Source organism: Oryx dammah, unplaced genomic scaffold (genome assembly GCF_014754425.2).
Source record: "Oryx dammah isolate SB20612 unplaced genomic scaffold, SCBI_Odam_1.1 HiC_scaffold_13, whole genome shotgun sequence".
NCBI lineage: Eukaryota > Metazoa > Chordata > Mammalia > Artiodactyla > Bovidae > Oryx > Oryx dammah.
This window is the reverse complement of record NW_024070197.1, coordinates 9,993,367-10,004,215: the sequence shown is the minus strand read 5'-3', so window position 1 is coordinate 10,004,215 and position 10,849 is coordinate 9,993,367. Positions and strand designations below refer to the sequence as shown.

The 10,849-nt window shown below is 52.1% G+C and overlaps 2 protein-coding genes across 5 annotated transcripts in view; one reads left to right on the top strand and one right to left on the bottom strand.

Annotated features, from left to right (window-relative positions):
• PPP1R15A (protein phosphatase 1 regulatory subunit 15A) overlaps positions 1 to 1,267 on the top strand; it is a 3,225-nt gene extending 1,958 nt beyond the window's left edge. Inside the window, 2 exon segments of the mRNA XM_040252331.1 lie at positions 1 to 363; positions 846 to 1,267. The exon segment at positions 1 to 363 is cut by the window's left edge and continues 11 nt beyond it. Coding sequence (XP_040108265.1) covers positions 1 to 363; positions 846 to 1,190 — 708 coding nt within the window. The 3' untranslated portion in view covers positions 1,191 to 1,267.
• Positions 1,268 to 1,458: 191 nt separating this feature from the next.
• The window catches only part of TULP2 (TUB like protein 2), a 63,725-nt gene continuing 54,334 nt past the window's right edge, over positions 1,459 to 10,849 (bottom strand). The window contains exons 2-14 of one of the 4 annotated variants that reach the window (XM_040252332.1): positions 10,301 to 10,427; positions 9,973 to 10,005; positions 9,496 to 9,547; positions 8,958 to 9,084; positions 8,165 to 8,302; positions 7,797 to 7,919; positions 6,876 to 6,991; positions 5,906 to 6,208; positions 4,212 to 4,324; positions 3,607 to 3,721; positions 3,410 to 3,508; positions 3,003 to 3,174; positions 1,459 to 2,515 (exon numbers count right to left, since the gene is read on the bottom strand). In XM_040252332.1, the coding sequence (XP_040108266.1) occupies positions 2,382 to 2,515; positions 3,003 to 3,174; positions 3,410 to 3,508; positions 3,607 to 3,721; positions 4,212 to 4,324; positions 5,906 to 6,208; positions 6,876 to 6,991; positions 7,797 to 7,919; positions 8,165 to 8,302; positions 8,958 to 9,084; positions 9,496 to 9,547; positions 9,973 to 10,004 (1,524 nt within the window). In that variant the 5' untranslated portion in view covers position 10,005; positions 10,301 to 10,427 and the 3' untranslated portion in view covers positions 1,459 to 2,381. Of the gene's footprint in view, positions 2,516 to 3,002; positions 3,175 to 3,409; positions 3,509 to 3,606; positions 3,722 to 4,211; positions 4,325 to 5,905; positions 6,209 to 6,875; positions 6,992 to 7,796; positions 7,920 to 8,164; positions 8,303 to 8,743; positions 8,861 to 8,957; positions 9,085 to 9,495; positions 9,548 to 9,972; positions 10,006 to 10,300; positions 10,428 to 10,849 lie in introns of those variants that run through there. The other 3 variants (XM_040252335.1, XM_040252336.1, XM_040252333.1) reach the window with 3 other exon arrangements.

Below are 10,849 nucleotides of genomic sequence, written 5' to 3'. Positions count from 1 at the left end.
GCCTTCCTGAGCGCCTGGGTGTATCAACCAGGAGAAGACACGGAGGAAGAAGATGAGTATGAGGACGAAGATGATGAATCAGGAGCAGCTGACTTGGGACCCAGCCCCTCCCTTCAGACCCAGAGTGCCCTCCTCAGGGACCAGATTTATCAGCCTGGAGAGAAAATAGATGGAGGGGAAGCTCCTGAGAAGCGGGGAGAAGCTGAGCCCTGCCCCTTCCGAGTGGCCATCTATCTACCTGGAGAGAAGCCCCCACCTCCCTGGGCTCCTCCTCGGCTGCCCCTCCGACTGCAAAGACGGCTCAAGTCTGCACAAACCCCCACCAGGCATCTGGATCTTGAACCTCTCTCGGAGACCAGAAAGGTGGGTACTGAGAATTTAGATTCTTTTTTTTTTTTTTTAATTTATTTATTTATTTTTAATTTTTACTTTACAGAGAATTTAGATTCTTGAGGTTAGGGAGGAGAGGGCTGGGAGCCAGCACTCCTGGGCCTGGGGACCAAAGGACTGGAGGCCCCGACTCCTGGCTTCCCCATATTGCAGAGGGTTGCATGTGAGCTCCATTGGGAGGGTTGTGTTCACGTTAATGCAATCCTTTGCAAGAGGCTGGCCCCTGTGGGAGGAAGGAGCCTCTGAGCTCATGTCAACCCCAGGGTCCCACCTCTACCTTCAGTGAGTCAGCTGAGGAATCACTTGGCAGGTGAGATAACAAGCCAGATGACAAGCATTGTTGTGCAACTCATTTTTGTTTGTTTCTCTCTCTTTCTCCCCACCTCCCCACCTGCGGCCCTTTTATCTTGTGTGTGTGTGTGTGTCGCCCCGTGTCTGTGTCCGTCCATCTCCAGGTGCGCTTCTCTGAGAAGGTCTCCGTCCATCCCCTGGTTGTCTGGGCAGGACCGGCCCAGGCCGCCCGCAGAGGCCCCTGGGAGCAGTTCGCCCGGGATCGAAGCCGCTTCGCCCGACGCATCGCCCAGGTCCAAGAGGAGCTGGGTCCCTACCTCACCCCTGCTGCCCGGGCCAGGGCCTGGGCACGTCTCGGGAACCCTCCCACTTCCCTGGGCACCGTCCCTGCCCCTACCCGGACCTCACCGATGTCCCCCCTCCAGGCCACACCCTTAAGCCGCGCTCTGGCCTCTCCCTCCCCTCCCTGTTTGTCTCCTTGCCCAGACTTCAGTGGGAGGCGTGGCTAATGTGAAGTAGTTCTTGTGTTAAGTATTTATTTATTTGACTGTTGGTTTATATAATGAATAAAGCTTTTTGTAATAAGCAGCGTCTCCGTGTGTGTCTGAGCTGACAGCATTCACTACTCCTGAGTCCCCAAGATAGTTGAGGGGGGAATACATAAAGGCCAGCACTTCCATGGAAGGTAAACTACATTTCCCATCATCCCTTGAATCTGCCTCTTCCAATCCGGAGGCTTCTTTGAACTAAGCACTGGTGGGTTTTGTCGGTTTTTTTTTTTTTTTGCTTCTGCCTACATTTTATTAAACCTAGGACAGTTATCTCCCCAAAGGGTCTGGGAGCTGAACTAATTCCTCAAAAAGGGTTAAGCTCCAGTTTGCTCTGTGCTCCTGAAATATAAAGACTTATCCTCCCTACTGGCAGATGTGGTGAGTTCCCCAAGGCTTTTACACTTATAAATGTACCTGATTTCACATTTATAAATCCTATGTCCATAAACTGTTTCCTTTTCTGTAAAATGCGGCTAACAACTGCACATACCTTAAGAGTTTGTAAGATCCCAAAATAAGTCATAATTAAAACAATGTTTGTTGAATAACATGTTAAGTGTTGGCTACTATTGTAATTGTTCTTTCATCCACACATGCATGTCTTCAATTACCCATCCTACTCACTGCTCCAACTTAAAAAACTCTTCTCAGCAGTTCAAAGGAGTGCTCCAAATGTCCTGCACCCGGTCCAGCCTCATACCCTGCCCCTCCCCACTGGTTCCCCAGCAGGCTGATGCTACACCATCCTTTCATTCCGAAAACCACCAGTCCCCCTTCCACCTTTGTATGAGCTGCTGCCTGATGTGCCCGTCCCTGACCTCTCTGGCTCAGCTAGTTCCTTGTGGTTATTCAGATGTAGCATAAAAGTATATATATTTTAGAGATGCCTTGCTCTGACCCAGCCATTTTATATTTTCCTCCTTTATAGCAGGCGAGCATTTTGAATTTTTGTTAAGACCCATCCCCCATGATCGGACTATGATTTCAGGAGACCAAATGTTGCCCATAAGCCCACTCCCTAGAGCACAGAACGGGGCGCCCAGGCGCCATCTAGTATTGGTTATTAGTAAACTCATGTAAAAGAAGGCTTGCTGAGGCCCTTTCTTTAAATGAGCAGGCACAGAAGCTGATGAGAGTTATTTATTGAATTTACTCACATGCCAGCTTCCCATCGAAACTGGACAAGCAGATGGCAAAGGCTTGGAGAGGGCAAAGTGGGAAGCGGAAGTCCATGATGAACGTGTCTGGGGCTATACGACCAAACTGGAGCACGAAGTAGTCCGCTGAAGAGGAAGTCAGGAACTGAGGATGTGTTAGTTCCCTGCCGCGGGCCTCTGAGCTGCGAGAACTACGACTCCCGAGAGGCTGTGCGGCGCCCTTATTCCGCCCAGAATCCCGGAAGTGTGTTTACATGGCCCTTAGCCTTGTTCCCTGGTGGCTCAGACAGTAAAGCATCTGCCCGCAATGCCGGAGACTCGGGTTCGATCCCTGGGTCGGGAAAATCCCCTGGAGAAGGAAATGGCAACCCACTCCAGTATTCTTGCCTGGGAAATCCCATGGACAGAGGAACCTGGTGGGCTACAGCCCAGGGGGTCGCAAAGAGTCGGACACGACTGAGCGACTTCACTTTCAGCCGTGTACACTACACTTCCCTATAGGCTTCGTAATAGCGTGGAGTCGGCCCTCCCTGCAAGAACGCTCAAGTGCTAATGGGAGAAGTACTTTTCCTCCTGCCCCCTTGCCAAGGTAAATCGGTTCCTAGGAGCTCACGGTCATCCGGATGCACGATCTGGAAGTTCTTGACCGAGGCCCGTGTGACCCGACCATGAAAATTGAGCACGTAGGCGCCGCTCTCATCGTTCCACGATGGGGCTTTATTTTGCAGCAGGACCAGGCCCTGGCTGGCCCCTCGTTGGAGGCGACTCAGGAGCGATTCTTGTTCCTTAAGGGTAAAGTAGGGGGCGTGGTTAGCCAACTACCAACCAACTTTTTTCCTCCGAAAGCAGAATTTTGAGTCCCTAGTTTTCTCTTCCTAAGACATAGAAGTCTGACAAAAGCCTCCCGGCTTATGTCACCTTATGCAACCCATCGGCCCCCTCTCCTCTTAGCATCTATGGCGGGTCCCCCAGACCTTCCTCCTCCACTGACCCAGAGATTCTCAAGTTTGGTGGACTCACATTTTTTGGCTGGACACAGATTCTCTGGTTCTGGGCGTTGATTTCCGGAATAATAACATTCATTTTCCGGGGCCCTCGGAATCCCAAGACGTTTGTCTCCTGAGGGTGGTATGCTCCATTTGACCTGCTTCTTTCTCCCTCCCCACCGTTCTACTCCTCTCTCTCATCCCCCCCACCCCCCCCCCCCCGACACTCACATAACATACAGCTCCCAGCTCCTCCCTGATCTGAGCTGTCTCCGGAAAAAAATGTTTCCTTTCCGGATTCACCCCATTGTCAAAGATGCTGAACTTGGTGCCCAAGACATTAGATCTGCTCCAGGAGGGAAATGGTCAGAATAAAAACAATATTTCTGTTTTGCTTTCCCATGTCATCTCATCAAGTCTTTCAATCCATCCTCTACATAAGACTCATGTTCCATCTACCAGTCCCAGGTCCCTCTCTTCCTTTGGGGAGAAGGATTTTTAGGCTCCTGCCTTGGGCCTTTAGCAACGCTCTTCCTCTAAGACAGAACTCATATATATGAGCCCTCTTCTGTCACAGGAACTTAGACGTCCCAGCTCCCTGCTGCTCAAGAAGTCAAATGTCTTTAATGCCAGGCTTGCCTCCGAAGTCTTCAGTTCTATTCCCAACCACCCTGGAGTTACAACTTGAAGGACTACATAACCCATCAGTCCCTAAGAGAAAAAGTTCTAGAGCAGGTGGAATTTGTACCCCTGGACTGCTGGGAAATGTAGTTCAATTGTTCCCTTCCTCCCACCCTTTGCCACCTGTTTAGCACACACATTAGAACTCTGCCCACCTGACTTTGCCCACAAAATTGTCCCCATCCCGAGACACGTCTGTAGGGTCCAAGGAGATGAGGTAATTAGAGGTTTTGCTCCATTTTCTCTTGCGTCCCGCCAGAAGGAAGTGCTGTGGATGTGATAAATAGCCCATCAGAATCAACTTCTGATATTTGGCTAGAGCTAGGGGTCCAAAAGACCTGGGCTTCCCTGGTGGCAGTGGTGCTAGTAGTAAAGGAAGCAACCTGCCGATGCAGGAGACCTTAGAGATGTAGGTTCGAACCCTAGGTCAGAAAGATCCCCTGGAGGAGGTATGGCAACCCACTCCAATATTCTTGCCTGGAGAATCCCATGGACAGAGGGCCCTGGTGGGCTACTGTCCATAGGGTCACAGAGTTGAAAAGGACTGAAGTGACTTAGCGTGCACACAGGGGTCCAAAAACAAGGAAATACCATGTCCCAAGACAGAGGAAAGGGTAATGGAGCAGTGAGTGTTCTAAGGCTTGCTGGAAAGGAAAGGGAATCAGTCCTGAATATTCATTTAAAGGACTGATGCTGAAGCTGAAACTCCAATACTTTAACCACCTAATGCAAAGGTCTTAACTGGAAAAGACCCTGGATGCTTGGAAAGACTGAAGGCGGGAGAAGGGGATGACAGAGGATGAGATGGTTGCATGGCATCATGACTCATGGACATGAGTTTGAGTAAGCTCTGGGAGTTGGTGATGGACAGGGAAGTCTGCCGTGCTGCACTCCATGGGGTCACAGAGTCGAAAATGACTGAGCAACTGAACTGAGGCTTGCTGGTAGATGCAGGGTGTCACCTGGGTCCCGAAAGGGGAGCTTCATTTCACATTTTAATATCTCCCCCTACTCCTTCGGATATTGGGCCCAGGGCTGAGGGAAAGCCAAGGCAGGGGCGAACTTGCCTGGCACGCAGGGCCTGGCTTTAGAATAGGGAAGGGCTTCACTTGGAACATTACAGCAGGACTTTAGTGTTTCATCTGTGAGAACCCTATCTGGCATTGACTAGGAGAAAAGCCTCTTTCTGGGGGAGAATGAGTAATTGAGAGGCAGTCACACGTGAGAGAAAAATGACCTGACTGAGAGGGGATTAGCTTGGCTATCAAGGGAATAGCTTAGCTTCTGAGAGTGGCCGGGACCTGTCGCAGGACTGGGTGGGACTAGGGCCTAGATTTGGACCAAGTGAGAAGTGAAAGTCGCTCAGCCGTGTCCAACTCTTTGGAACCCCATGGACCACAAAGTCCATGAAATTCTCCAGGCCAGAATATCCAGGAGTGGGTAGCCGTTCCCTTCTCCAGGAGATCTTCCCAACCCAGGAATCCAACAGGGGTCTCCTGCATTACAGGCAGATTCTTTACCAGCTGAGCTACCAGGGAAGCCCCAACAAAAGGTGACAAATACCTGAAGGATCTGTAAGGGGTGGCCTTTGGGACTCTGAGGAGGCGTGGCCTAGCTGTGAGAAAGGCCAGCTCAATTCGAAAGTGGACAAGCCTGGGTTATGGGATGGGGAGGGCCTATGCCACTGGGCTCTGAGAATAAAGGAGCCCAGTTCTCTGAAGGGCAGGGCCTGACGTTGGAGCTGGAGTCCTAGCTCAATGAAGAGCAAGGCTTCGATTCGCCTAAGTAAGTCTTGATCTCACTCAAGACCCTGCGAGGTGGAACTTGTTTCCCAGCTGCCAGACCACACCTTCAGGCCGTCGGCTGCCTCCAGGTAGAGATAGTAGAAAGGGAACATGCCCTTGTCTACCCCGCGCTTGTCGCGGCTGATGCAACACTGCACCGTGCGACCGCGCATCGCTGGCTGCAGCACATATGCCTTCATGTCCTCGCCCAGCCGAGGGCCTGGGGCGCAGGGAGGCGTGGGGGGCGAGCTCCCCACATCGCCGCTGCCCGCGCCGCGCGCGCCCTCGGACACCACTTCGTCGGCCGTCCCTGGGGATTTCCTCATGGCAAACTCCGGCTCCTCTTTCTTCTCTTCCAGGTCTTCGCCCTGGCCCACGCACCAAATTCAAGTTGAGAGACAGCCGAGGCTTGCCCTCCTCAGCCCGCTCACCCTCCCCCGCCTCCCGCTTTGCCAACTAGTGCTTGGCCATCCCAGCTCAGGGTTCCGTCTTCTCGACCAGTTTCTATTGGTCAAATATCTCAGCTGCCTGCTGATTGGCCAGTACGTTCAATTCCCAAGCTCAAACCCCAAGATCGCTTCATTTGTTGATTGGCCAGTAACCCAACTGGCCACACCCATTTCACCTACCAATTGGAGAATCCTCTTGAAAGTACTGCCCATTCCTTTAATACCCGTGGTCACCGGGTCTATATATTAACAACATATAATACCGCCCAGATCGTCTCAACTGAAACTATCTCGCTTTCATTCATACCAAAATGAGTGCCATCTGGTCCTTTCCTATCACTATTTCACCCTCTCCAAAGCTCACTGCCTTTAGGTGGTCTGGGTTTTAAAGTATATGCTCACATCAATTCCGATCCTCTAGGTTGAAAATAAATGGTGCACACAAAGAACTTCTGCTAGCCCAAACATAACAGGTTCCACCCACCAGTAAGAAGGGCCCTTGATTGGGCTGCAGAATATTAGCGCCTCGAGAGCCCGAGACTAGCCCTCCTCCTCCTATATCCTTATTGGCTGTGCCACCTCCCACCTTGTTGAAGTCTCCAAGGCCACCGTCACCACCCATTCCAGGGCTTGATCTGGCACTGGGCACTTCGTATTCATTTCCAACATCCTGTAATTCGCTCTTGTCCTCAGCACTGGCGCCTAAGGGGTAGAAAAAAAGCCCTGAAAAGACTGAGCTCAGGACACGTGGGTCCCAAGAGCTTGGGACAAGGTCATCAGTGCTAGCTGGAGAAGGTCAGAACTCCTAGGTTTCCGACTCCTACTTATTTATCATCAACCTCACTTGCCAGATCCTCCTCCTCCCCTGTGTGGACAAGCTGAGAAGTCTGTGACTGCCCTGGATCTAAGGACAGGGAGGGGTTAGAGTCCTCTCTTTCCTTTGTCCCAGAGAGAGCATCCGCGAGACTGGGGAACTAAAATGGGAGGAGGGAGCAAATTTGGGGTTATAACTCAGAGTCCTGTTATTGAAATCACTGGTCAAGTCACGAGAATAAAAGGAAATGTCCCTACCATTGAATGTTATTAAGAAAAAGGAATTAAATACTGATAATAATGCTATAAAATAGATGAACACTGAAAACATGCTGCAAAAGAAGCCAATCACAAGAAATTATATACTGTATTATTCTATATATGAAGTGTCTAAAGAGACAGAAATTAAATTAGTAGTTACTTAGGTCTGGGAGAAATGGGGGTCGGGTGGGGCAGTGACTGATAAAATGTATAGGGTTTTCTTTTGCGGGTAATGATAATTAATAATCTAGAATTCATTGTGGTGTGTGTTGCACATCTCAGTAAATACACTGAAAACCATGGAATTGTACAATTTTAAATGAGTGAATTTGTATAATATGTTAAATATATCTCAACAGAGCTTTACAAAAAAGGGGGAGGAAGTGCCACATGGACCAGGGGACCAGACTTCATCCAGTGTCACAGAAATTACCAGATCGTTGGCGGGCTAGCCAGCCTTTGCGCTGCAAAAGAGTGCCCGGAGGCTCTTCACAAGGAGGTGGTGAGACAGGAACATCCTCCACGGAGATTTCCTCCAACTCCAGATCAGAACTGCCTGGTAGTCAAGAAAGGGAGGAGAACTGGAGACTAGGATTTCTGAATACCAGGGAAGGAAGAGGGCTGGAGATGCAGATTCCAGGGGAATGGAGGAGAAGGTTCATGACCTGGACTCCTTGCGGTGAAGCATATCCGGGCCCGCGGGGGTCCTTTGGAGACAGCAAGGACGGAGTGGTTCTGGACTCCTGGGTTCTAGGGGGAGTGGAGTTCTGGGGTATCAACCGCCCAAGGATTTGAGATTACCTGCTTCTGTCGGCGGCAGCAGAGGATCACGCTCGCCACTGCCATCTCCACCGCAGCTCACGGTGCCCAGGATACCGTGGGATCCAGGGCACAAATGCGCCTCTGGCACATTCTCCTGAAGGAAAGGGTTCCTGGGGCCTGGGAGAAGGTGTGGCGAGGCCCATTAACACGAAGCATAAAATCTTGGTCCTCTGAGAAGATCCGCCTCCTCGCTGGTCTCCCAAACGTCGCCCCTGATTGACTACCCAACCCCCCGAGACCCACTCAGAACCCGAACCTCAAGACTCAAACAAGCACAGCCCTACCACTCAACTGTCGCGATTCCGTGTGTAAACAGTCCCACGCGGGCGCTCCAGTAAATCGGCTTTAAATTACCCAGGCCTGGCCCCGGGGCTTTGCCTACTTCAGCCCTCCGGTTTCTCAGGAGCTGCGTCCCGGCGCTTTTCCAGGCACCTCCCCCAACTCTCCCAAGCCCACGAGTTCCAAGACTCCTTAGACCCCGTCCCCGCACTCACTGGGCGGCCCCCGGCTCTCCCAGGCTCCACCCTAGCCGAATCACAGAATTCTTTCGGGGCCCACCTCTACATGCACCATACCTCGCACTGTAGATCTCTCTGGCCACCTCCCCGAACTCTCACAGGCCTCGCCCACGGATCTATCAAAGCGCCCCCACCCTCCACGAGCTCCACCAGGCCCCTCCCCTCTAGGCCCTTTAGCCCCAGCCCCCACCACACTCCCACAGGCCCCTCCCTCCAGCCTGCGCTCCTGCCGGACTCGGGACACCTTTCCTCACCGCTGGCAGCCGAGAAGCGCTCCTCCCGCCGCCTCGGTCTCCGCGGCCGCACTGAAGCGTCAGGATTGGCCTGAACCATGAGGGGCTCTTGGCGCTTCCGTCGCTGCTTCTTCTCAAACAGACGCCACTGCGGGAGCGGGAAAGAGGTGGGGTGGGGGTCTAGGAACCGAACTGGAAGACGGGTGAAAAGGGGCCTGGGGCAAGGGGAGTCCTTGCATAGGTGGGAGAGTTCCAGGCCTTCCGTCTGTCAGCAACTCCTTCCACAGAACCCTGAGTCCTGGCATCCAGGCCCCTCCTCCCGAAGGACCTAGGAATCCTAAGGACCCAGAAGCCTTGTTCCTTAGAAATTTCGGAGACTCGTCACCAAGATTTGCTTCCTGAGGATTCCAAATTCCTGTTTTCTCGTTTCCCAATTGCAAAACTTGAGACTCTGAGAGAGCCAGTGAGGACCACTCCCAGATCAAGTCCTGCGGGTGGGACTCCTGAGAGGGTATGGAAGATAGAAGGGGAGGGTTGGCAGGATTCCTGGGCACAGTACCTGCTGTTCCAGCTTCTGCAGTCTCATAGCGGCAAGCTCATCTCCCAGGGCCCTGAGAGAGGTGCAGGCTCATAGTGACAGCAAGCAGGGCAAGAGCCCTTCACCCTCTTCCCACTGCCCAACTTAGGGTTCTGAACACTTGTGAGGTCACTGAAGAGATAGAACCTGAGTCTGCTCCGCCAGTGCTGAAGTTCTTTCTCCCTGCACTGGCCTATCTAGAGTCCAGGGGTCAGAGATCTCAAGGCCCTCCTATCTCAGGACTCAAAGCCCCCAGCCCTTCCTCTTTCAGACCCAGTGGTCCTCATCTGTAGCTCGCTCCCGTTAGGTAGGTAGGACCCAGAAGTCCAAGCCCCCAGCCCCTCCCTGCAAGGCACACATCATTAGGAGACCAGAGCTGCTGAGCAGGTGTGGGCATAATCAAAGTGCCCCCTTGCCCCCTCCATCTCTACCCTTGCCCATCCCATTTCCCCCACTTACTCTTTCTTCCATGTATCACTTTCCTGAGACATTCTGGAGAAGCAAAACAAAGAGTCAGGAACCAGACCCAACATCCCAATAGGCTCTGCCCTCCAACACCTGATCTTAAGCTTGGGATTTTCTCCTGGACCCAGGCAACCCAAGTTCCAGTGCCAATACTTGTTAGGGACCCTGAAGCCTGTTTCCAGCTTTCACCACTATCAGGAGCCCAGGAGTCCAGCTTGCTCTTCCCCTAATATCTAACTCTCTCCTTCACCCAGACATGAGAACTCAAGACTCTGGACCCCAAACACCTCATCCCCAGTGATCCCAGACCCCCAGTACCCACCTGCCTGAGATCCTGGAGACCTCTCCTCTTCTCCTGCCTAGAGAGGCTTTTCACATTCACACCTCAATTCCTTTCCTGTCTGGCCAATTTCTAAACATAACTGACCACCTCGATAATCTCTGGGTCTCTGGGAAGTAAGCAGGGGAGAAAAAAGGGCTCAGAGGGAGTGCGGGGGATTCCCTTGGAACCTGCCCTAATCCCCCTACCTTCTGACCCCACCCCGCGCTCTACTTCCAACAAAGTAATGACCTTTGGCCTCTGCTGCAGCCGGGCAACCCAGCTCCAGGGGTTCTAAATAGAAAGAACGTGCAAGTGTTCCTTAAAGGGACCTGCGAGGGGCCTCGTCGCAAGCTCTTTTCTTTCGTACATAAGAAATTTATAATGTGACCTGTGCCAACTACTATCGATCTGTAATTTACAGCCACGTCCAAGCGAGAAAATAAATGAGAAAACTACAACTCCCATGAGCCAAAGAGGCCAAGATGCCCGCGGAAGTAGACTCATTTGGCCCCGGTCCGAGAGGGAGTTGTAGTTCTCTTTGAAAGTCTC